General features: G+C 36.3%; 1 protein-coding gene across 1 annotated transcript; it reads left to right on the top strand.

Annotated features, from left to right (window-relative positions):
- Positions 1–2,700: 2,700 nt before the first annotated feature.
- On the top strand, positions 2,701–9,892 carry LOC132063690 (uncharacterized). The gene is made up of 5 exons (XM_059456369.1): positions 2,701–2,783; positions 2,923–2,999; positions 7,436–8,022; positions 8,765–8,940; positions 9,027–9,892. Exons 2-5 carry the CDS (start codon positions 2,978–2,980, stop codon positions 9,481–9,483), a joined length of 1,242 nt encoding a protein of 413 aa, XP_059312352.1. The 5' UTR covers positions 2,701–2,783; positions 2,923–2,977; the 3' UTR covers positions 9,484–9,892.

The raw sequence follows: 9,892 nt of genomic DNA, 5'->3' as shown, positions 1-9,892 counted from the left end.
TGAAATTGAGGAATAATATCTACTATTATATAGAAATATCAAGATCCGTCATTCGTCATTCTCCCAACACAAAAGAAAGTTACTCCATATTGGAGTTAATATAACCAACGAAAATATCGATGTCTATTAAATAAGAAAATAGAAGAAATATTCAAGAAGAATAATTCCGCTATTTAATTAAAAGCAAGAACTAGAATAATTTCCTATACTGAATAACTAAGGAAAAGGCTAAGGAATCGAACAATGTATTTATTTTTTTAGCACTTTTGCCTCTCCTCTTCGTAATTGCACTTCAAGCTGAGCATGTTCAATTTATAGATTCTTCCAATGCCATGTAAAGCAAGTTGTCAGGTTGCCTTGAAATTGAGCTCATATCCTTTAAACAACAAGTTGTCAAGTACCGTTTGACTTTTCTCTTGTTTTGTCTTTCTTTTGTTTTTTTTTTTTCCAGAAACAAATGGTACATACATAGCTATTTTTATCGTGAGCTCATGTGGACATGTCTTTAACCCTCTGTTTAGATGGTTGTTTCCCGTGGTTCATTAATGTACAGTATGGTATGGTATAGTATGGTGTTGTATTGTATTGTATTAATGAACACAATGTTTGGATAAACTGTATTGTTTGCTGTGGTTTAATAACATTTGTATTGTTTGGTTTGAATGTATGGTACTGTATAATAACTTGTAAGTTTACTAAAATACCCTTAACTCTTAATTAGAAATTAATTTATATATATTAATAAACTCAGGTAAAGAATAAAATAGGAACTTTAAAAAACAAGTAGGTAGTGGGTGGGGGCGGTAGAGGGTGGGTGGTTTGGGATGAGGTGGGGGGTGGTGGTGTGGGATGAGGGTTGTGGGGGTGGGGTTGGGTGGTGATGAAGGGTAATGGGTGGGGTGGGTGGGTGTGTGATGGGTGGTTGTGGGATGAGGGTGGGAGTGAGTTGTTGTGGGGTGGGGTTGGGCGGCGGTGAGGGGGGGGGGTAGTGGGTGGTGGTTGGGGTGGGTGGCAGAGGAGTGGGGTAGTTGGGGGTAGGGTTGGGTGATAGGGCAGGGGTGGAGTGGGGTTGGGTGGGGGTGAGTGGCGAGGGTGGGATGGGGGTGGTAGGGTGGGGCGGGGGTGGGGGTGGAGGGTGGGGTATAATGGAGAAATGAAATACATAATCACGGAAAATCACCAAATCCGTGGTTATAAAAATTAGGACTTTCCATGGTTATATAACAATGGAATGAACTACGGGTTTATAACACCATACCACATAATTTTAAGAACAATGAAAATAAATATGGTTTCATAGAAACCTGTACATTAATGAACCACGGGAAACTACCATCCAAACAGGGGGTAAATTTTAGCAAGTGGCCATTGTAGTGGTATGCTAATAGTACTTCACCAACAAATATGTTCAATTGACATAATCTTCTTTTCCTCTTCTTTTTGCTCACATGCTCCTTTAACTTATGAGTTTTTAATATATTAATAATTTATGATATTTTCTGCGATGAAAATAAAATTATTAGTATTGAAATTTAAATAATAACTTAGCCTATACATGGTATTTTTTTCTCTTATCAAACATCTTGTCATTTTGGTTCTTTATTTCAGGATTAATTCTCAAAATTATTATCCACATCGAGTGTGTTATAAAAGTAAAATAAACTCGAAATTTTTAATTCCATAATTAAAAGTTCAATTAAACGTGGAGTAGATTGTTCCGTATTTTGTTCCAGAATTATTATTGCTATCCCATAAAATAACTCAGAATGTCAAATTTTACTAAACAAGTGCTTCCTCCATCCCACACATGCGATTATCAAAATAATCGTCATGTTAGCAAAAAAAATGTTAGCAAAAAAAAAAAAAAAAAATTGGTCCTAAAATAAATGTCACCTTAGGAATTCAAAAAAAAAAAAAGGCAAGTGTTTCCAACTATACCCTTAGTATTAAAAAAGTAATCCTCTTTAATATGCCCAATTCTAAAAAAAACATCTAATAAGTAGGGCTAGTTTAGTAAACTCCACAATGTATTTATTAAGTGTTTAATGTGCGTGATTTTTGTTAATGTGACACTTATTTTGGGACAGAGAGAGTATAAACTAACAAAGCAAATTCTCAACGATGTTGAACAAGACAAAAAAAGAAAATACCAAAAACTTTTCTTTCAAGAAAAAGATTAGTCAAATATAAAAGAGAATTATATCTCCTTAGAAAGTAGAAACTTATGGTAAATATTTTGCCCTTTCTCTTAAAAAAGGGAAAATCAGAATATAAAAAGGATAAACATCAAATACTTTCTTCCTCCCCAAGTAATAAATTTTTGTAGTAATGCCATTACTTTTCCTAGCTTTCATATCGCAATTTTCATGCTAAAAACTTTTACTAACCTTCTTTTTCCATGCCTTATAATTTAGTACTAATATAATATTATTATTATGTTGCCGTTTGCCAATGCCACAACCCCCAATGAGTCAAAAAGTGGTTTGATATATTTCTATATTCTTTGTGGAAAATATCCAAACCCAATACTCCGTATATCATATTTTGTGGACACCCTTTCTTCATTAACCCAAACTTTCACGTGCGACAATAAACCACACGTGTAAAACATTTACTTATTTTATAAATAAAATTATATTACATGGAGCAATAAGGAGATTAAAATAAGTTACGTAAAAAATAAAGAGTTTACTAATAATAAATGCAAAGTACAAGTATAACCTACTTTACTTGTTCTCTTTCTTCTTCTTTGTGCGGTAACTCAGATCACAAAGGGGCTCAAGGTTTTTTTTTATTTCTCTCATACTTTTTTACTCTTTATTTCTATTTATATAATTAATAACTATGCTTAGATGCCTATGTTTTAATGTTTTTTATTAGTGAATTTTAGTGAGTGAATGTTGTGTGTGTGTGTTTGTGTAGGAAAATTGAGGAAGAGATCTGATGTACTTGCTTGGGGATCTTAATTATTCAGATCATGATCGCTGTAGAGCATAAAGGTATTTTTTTATTTTTTTTGATATGGGTATTTGTGCTATTTATTGTATGTTTTATGAGTGTGGAATTTGGGATGGTGATTCTTGAATTTTCAGGAATTGTGGGGTAGGACTGAAGTATAGGAATTGTGGGTTGATTTGTGTAATTTTTTTTGAATGTAATGACAAAGGGTTTGATTCACAGTGGTTTTTGGTTGTGAATAGATGTGAAAGAGTAAGTTCTTGATGAGGTAGTGCTATTGGTGTTTTCTCTTTTTTTGTTTTCCTTTTTATTAAGATAATAATCCATGAAAAGCTATTGTTAGGGAAATACTAGGAAGACTTTGAGGTTGAATAATTGGTAAGCAGTTTTTGTTAATATAGGTAGAGTCTGAGTAAGCTTGCACGAATCTCGACTGTTCCACGAGGTACCTACTACCTCTCACCACTATTCCATCGTGTACCTCCTACTCCCGCCAATACAGATATCGAGTAATGTTTCCGACTAAGATTAAGGCAGATGAAAATAAATCACCTATTAGTGTTTTTGTCTCTCCTGAGGTTTGACTTTAGTCTCCGAGGGTCACACCTACTTCGTTGACCACTAAGCCACACCCTTGGGTAGACATAATTTTTAGGGGAAGATTATTTGGTGGGATGGGGAATAAAGTTTGTTTTAGGTTATCAATATTTTGCTTTCCCCCTCATCACAGTGGAGTTTATGTTGTAACTTAGAATTGAAGTTCTGGTGGTACTTGACTTTGATGGTTAAATGAATATATTAGCTCATCCTAACCTGTCAGAGAGCAATGGTACTTACCGGTCCAAAAAAAAAAAAGAGCAATGATACTTTAGTTTTAGAGATGCTATTTTGTTCAAAAAAGTTGTTATTCGGCTACGTTATTCTGTTGTTATTCAATGCACTCAATGGTTGGAGTAATAGTAAGGCTGCACTAATTCTACACCCGCTTCCAAGAGAGAAGAAAGGGAAAAAGAAAGCAACAACACCTATGCTTTGATCCCAAACAATTTGGGGTCAGCTATATGAATGCTCGCTGACCATATTGGTCCATTTAAGCTTATTTCAGACTGTTATGGTGGGATATCTTTAGATGGTTTGGCGTTTCCTGGGCTATGCCAAGATCCGTGAAGGAGTTGATTAGTTGATGTTCAGCTGGAAGAGTGGAGCTAGGAGAAGAAGGCACAAGGCTTGTAATGTTACTCCTCTTGCTTTAATGTGGGTCGTTTGGAATGAGAGAAATAGGAGAGTTTTTGAAGGGGTGGAGATGAGCTAAGCTCAATTAAGGAGTAAGTCTCCGTTCCCTTATTTTCTTTTGGTGCACCCCTGTAGTTCCTATTTGTTTAGAGGATTGGGTGTCTTTTGGAGAGAACCATATTTTGTAGGTTTCTCCTGTTTGGTATACTTCTTGTATATGGCCAAGTTGGCCTTGTTAATAGCAATGAAACTTTTTACTTGAATTTAAAATATAAAAAAAAAGTTTATTTCAGACCAATTATATACAACAACAACATACCCAGTGAAATCCCACAATTATTTCAGACCAATTATATATGAGGTAAAAATAAAAAGTAATAGAAGTTCTCTATATATTCTATTGGCATATAAATCTCAAATGCCTAAAAGACTCATAGTAAACATAGTACCTAAAGTTAACATACTGACATGACTAATATATATTCCCAACTAATTGGTATTGCCTATACATTTCGTTTTTTTCCATTGTGTCCTATTTTCCTCTAGGTTTGCATGGATGCTAAGAGATTGTATGTCTTTCGAGACAACTCCCTTCCCGTGAGTTTAAATCTGCATCGTCCCTTTTTAACACTTTTACTCATCATGATTTCACACCTACAGATCGGTACATCCGGAAGTCGATGTAGGACATGACCAAACTATCTCAACCAACCTTCTCTCATTTTATTCTTAATATGTGCTACTTGTACCTGTTGTTGTGTGTAGTCATTTTTAATCTTGTCTAGTCTTGTATGACCGCACACATCCATCATAAGCATCCACATCTCTGACACTCATCTTGTGGATATGTTGGACTTTACCGGCCCAACATTCATTCTCCTCTAATGTGGTTGGTCTTATAACTGTTGTATAGATCTTGCTTTTCACTTTGTTAGGTGTCATTCTACCTCATATCTCTCCGGTAACACTTGTCACCATAGTCTTATCTAAATCTCTTCTCAAGTTCACTCTCCTTGTGCTTACTAAACTTGCAGTGCATATATTCAGTTTTTCTTGTACTTATCCTAAAACCCTTACTCTCCGGAACGCTTCTCCACAATTCAAGCTTTTTAGTTGGCACCATTGTTGGCTCTCTAGTATTTTCTTTTCTTTCTCATTTCTTCTCTGTGGATTCAGTTTGCCCAGAAATTGGATTAACTTACATACTCCCTCCGTCCCTAATTGTTTGACACTTTTCGCTTTTTGAGAGTCAAATGAGTTGTTCTTTGACCGTAATTTTTTTCACATGTCTTTTAAATTTTTAATTATGGTGACTTATCTTACTTTTTACTTAGTTTCCAAATATGTAAAAAAAAAAAATCGAAAATTTTAAAGATTTTATGTTCAAACACATGGTCAAAATTAAGAAGTTTGACTCTCGAAAAGTGAAAAGTGTCAAAGAAATTGGGACAGAGGGAGTAATATAGATGGTCTGAGAATCTTGACGAGTTTGTGGTCATACTTGTTACTTGGGACTGCTATTTTTATGTTCCTATAGCTGGTAGTTAGGGAAACTTATTGAAACTGTTTAATGCTTACTTTAGTAGCAGTCAAGTTGCTAGCTTGCCAAGTAAATAGGAAATAACTGAAAGACAAGAAGTTTACAAGAAAAAAAATTAGATTGGCAACTTTTTCAGAGTTACCAACTTCACAAAGCACAGAAGTCACTTTCCAAATGCCTAAGTTATTTCTGGGGCAAAATCTGTTGAATGCTAAATGACCGCGTGGAAGTCACTTGTATATAATCTGCCAAATGGTTTATTAAAGTCACTTCAAGAAAATGCACAAGCAACTCTCTTTTTTCTGGAATGTGCGAGATACCCCTCATAGGAACTTCTAAAAGTTATCCTCCAAGTACTTTTTAAGTTACCATCTGATTTGCTCCACTATTTCTAGCTAGAAGACTCTCTAAGGTCATAGTCATATTAGGGCTGATTGAGTTGCTGCGTCAATTAGACATACATGGGCATTATAACATTCTCAATAGCTCTCATTTGCAGTAGCAAATCCAAGGAGCTCAAACCATGATGAAGATAAAATCACCCATAAGCTACCTTTATTCCATGCCCATACAAAGACATGGGTACTTAATAAAACTTCTTTTCTAATTTTTGATTAGCACAGGAGCTAAACTAAGCTTTAGACTTGTATAATGACAAATAATATAGTATCCTCCTTTTAGTTACTGATAAAGATGTATGCCCTTTTAGTTTTTAACAGAACTGGTTGTCTTTTCTTCTCCTCTTTGTTCTGTGTGAAGCAAATCTTTGCTATTTAGTGGAAATGCTTATTGGAGAGATCAATCTGGGTAGAAAAACTACAACAGAAGGAAAGTATCTCTTGATTGCTACTGCATTTAGTGTAGCGATTAATAATACGATCTTCCTGTCAAAAGATCTATTGAGGTTTAGTAGCTTGAGTGGGTGCAAAGCAACTCAATCTATTGAGTGTATTCTGAGATTCTGCTAGAACTCTAGAATTTCTTTTATTTGTAAAATAGCACCTTATGGCTTTCGTATCTCTGCTGGAACTTAGACCTACTATTTGACGTCTGACAAGGAAACGTGCAACTTATGTCTCCTGACAGCAATATGAAGATGCGTATCATGTATTGAACCATATTTTGTCAGCTTACTCTCTGCTGTATGCAAAAGGCCCTGCTTACTGGTGTATCCTCTTAAAAGCTAGAGCTCTTAACTTAATAAAAATATTCAAACCAGACGCCAGAGCTTGTGTAAAGCTTGGATTGAGCTGTCTTTCTAGTGTCTGAAGTCTGTTCAAATAATATAAGCATCAAAATTTTGGTTGGCCCTTGTGTATTCAGGTTATAGACTAGTTCACTTGGAAAGTAGTTGCCTTGGCCATTGAATAGGTAGAGTTTGGGCTGCTATCTTAAGGGAGAAAAGCTGCAGATCTGCATTGACATTTAATTGGAACTTTGAAAAAGCCTCTTCAGTCATCTGATTTTTCAAGCATATTTTTGTTTAGCTAAGTACCATACAGCAAATAACTCACAAGCGGCAATGAGATTTGATATTCAAGTCCTATATTATAAGCCAGTCTTGTCATATTTGGTTAAGAATTTTCTTTTTGGTTTATTGAGTTTGTGGAAATTATGCACTTTGGGATCTGTATTTATTCATGTTTGTGGAACACTTTCATTAGTACCTCTCTGATGCGTTTGTTCTTTACCCTTGGACTGCAGATACTATGCATACGAACTGTGAGGCATCTGTAAGATGCCTTCAGAATGCAGGCTATCCCCATAATCTGCACTACAGTAGGACTGCGGTCAAAGTCTTACCGGAGGCTAGTGATGGAACCTATATTCATCCTGGTGGGGATAGCTTGGACTGCACATTGAGTGGTGAACCTATCGAGGCTTCAAAAGAATCTCCGAACCACACTGTCTATCAGCATGGCTTTGGTTTATGGTCAGCCTTTTATCCTAACTCAAATATGCATCTGCGCTCCGTGAATGCTATTGAAAGCCAGCCCTATGCATATTCAGTGGATAATCACTACCATTACAGCCTATTAAACATGTTCCCTCAAAATTATCAGTATGATTATCGGTTCCAAGATTTCCAATACTTTGTTGTTATTGACTTTGAGGCAACATGTGATAAAGAAAAGAATCCTCACCCTCAGGAGATAATAGAGTTTCCATCAGTAATAGTGAATAGCACAACTGGCCAGCTGGAGGCTTGTTTTCAAACTTACGTGAGGCCAACGTGCAATCAACAACTGAGTGATTTCTGCAAAGATCTGACTGGTATCCAGCAACTTCAGGTTGGTTGCAAGTGTTTGATTTGCTACCAATTATTGGATTTCGTCTAAGATTAGAGTTGTAAATTATTACTCCCTCCGGTTCAAAATAAGTGTCCACTTAGCCCTTTTTTTCTGGTTCAAAATGAGTGTCCACTTACAAAATCAAGAAGGAATTGCCTTTATTTTTCCAGATTTGGCCCCTATTTACTCAAGGCAATAAATAAGCAAGTCTTATTAATTAAGGGTAGTTTAGTGAAAATACATTTTTTTTCTTCTGGGAGTTAGTATTTTCTTAAGGTTTGTGAAAAAGGCTAAGTGGACATTTTTTTTGAACCGGAGGGAGTACTTAAACTCTGTGTATTGATATATGTGTCTTACTGTATATCCTTTACTGATAAAAAAAAAAAGACATGTATCTTACTACCCATCATCTATTCGTGTTTATAGTTTATTTTTTTGCCATTATATAGTTCTCATATTTTTCTTAATTTGCATCTTCGCTTAAAGCACTCAGTTGAATTGCGTTAATCCCAGTCATCGTTTTTCTGCTTGAAACCACAAAACTTGTCTATACATTTTGCTTTTGACAACACTGTGAAAGAATAATGCATTTTTTAAGGACAGGCTTGTAGTTTGGAGTATCTTTTTTCTCGAGTAGATTTGACATTCCTTGTGAGTGTTGGTAATCTATTGCTGCTTTGTGTGGGTTTATTGTTGTAACAGCTGAGTCATGAAAAAATGTTTTTTTTTCTTCGTTCGTCAGGTTGACAGAGGTGTTACTCTAAGTGAAGCTCTCCTTAGGCATGACAAGTGGCTTGAGAAGAAAGGGATAAAGAACGCGAACTTTGCAGTTGTCACATGGTCCAGTTGGGATTGCCGTGTGATGTTGGAATCAGAATGCCGATACAAAAAGATCAGGAAGCCTCCTTATTTCAACCGGTAGGTTTGTATTCTTATTTTATCTGTGTTCTGAATTGGAGATTGGAGCTCTTTATCTTTGGGTTAACCTTAAAAACATCTTTCAGTTGGATCAACTTGAAGGTTCCTTTCCGAGAGGTTTTTGGAGGTGCAAGGTGCAATTTGAAAGATGCAGTCCAAATGGCTGGCCTAGCATGGCAGGGCCGTGCTCACTGTGGTCTGGATGATGCCAAAAATACAGCCCGCTTGCTTGCTTTTCTCATGCACAAGGGTTTTAGATTCTCTATCACCGATTCTCTGATGTATCAATCAAATGATGAACCCCTTACATGGAAGCTACCCCCAGATCACCCATCATTTCCCTCTTCTTTTCAACCTCAAAAGATGAGGGACATGCCTTCTCCAGTATTGCAAAATCATCCTTACTGTTTCTGTGGAGTAAGGAGCAGCAAAGGGATGTTCCGAAAACCAGGTCCAAAGCAAGGAAGCCTCTTCTTCGGGTGTGGGAATTGGACTGCTGCTAGAGGTGCCTGTTGTCAGTATTTCGAATGGGCGAAGTCCTGAAGGACCAGAGAAATGACGTAACTTATTCCGCCTTGATCATCGTCGCATCTCTCTCTCTCTCTCTCTCTATGTAAAAAGTGAAACGAAAAGACTATTTGAGGAAGTGAATCTACACTTTTCTTGTGGAGGTTTTCACTTCCTACCAAGTAAATATGGACAGTTCAATCAAAACCCTTTGTTTTCTGTTAATGCTTATGGGCTGCGGTCAACTTAGGGAATGAATGATGGAATGATCCAACCAGTTTAAAAAACTGACTTGTTGACAGTGATTGAACTCCATGGAGTTGGGTATTGGTGTAGCTAGAAGCATGCAGGGACATGCACAGACTTGTTTTATTGTGTTAAAAATAACGTGTGGGCATTTGCTATTCAATGGGAATGAGTAATGACAAGAGTTGCTTGCCCATAA

This window comes from Lycium ferocissimum, chromosome 7 (genome assembly GCF_029784015.1).
Source record: "Lycium ferocissimum isolate CSIRO_LF1 chromosome 7, AGI_CSIRO_Lferr_CH_V1, whole genome shotgun sequence".
NCBI classification, from domain to species: Eukaryota; Viridiplantae; Streptophyta; class Magnoliopsida; order Solanales; family Solanaceae; genus Lycium; species Lycium ferocissimum.
The sequence above is the reverse complement of the archived record's forward strand: the minus strand, read 5'-3'. Positions and strand labels throughout refer to the sequence as shown.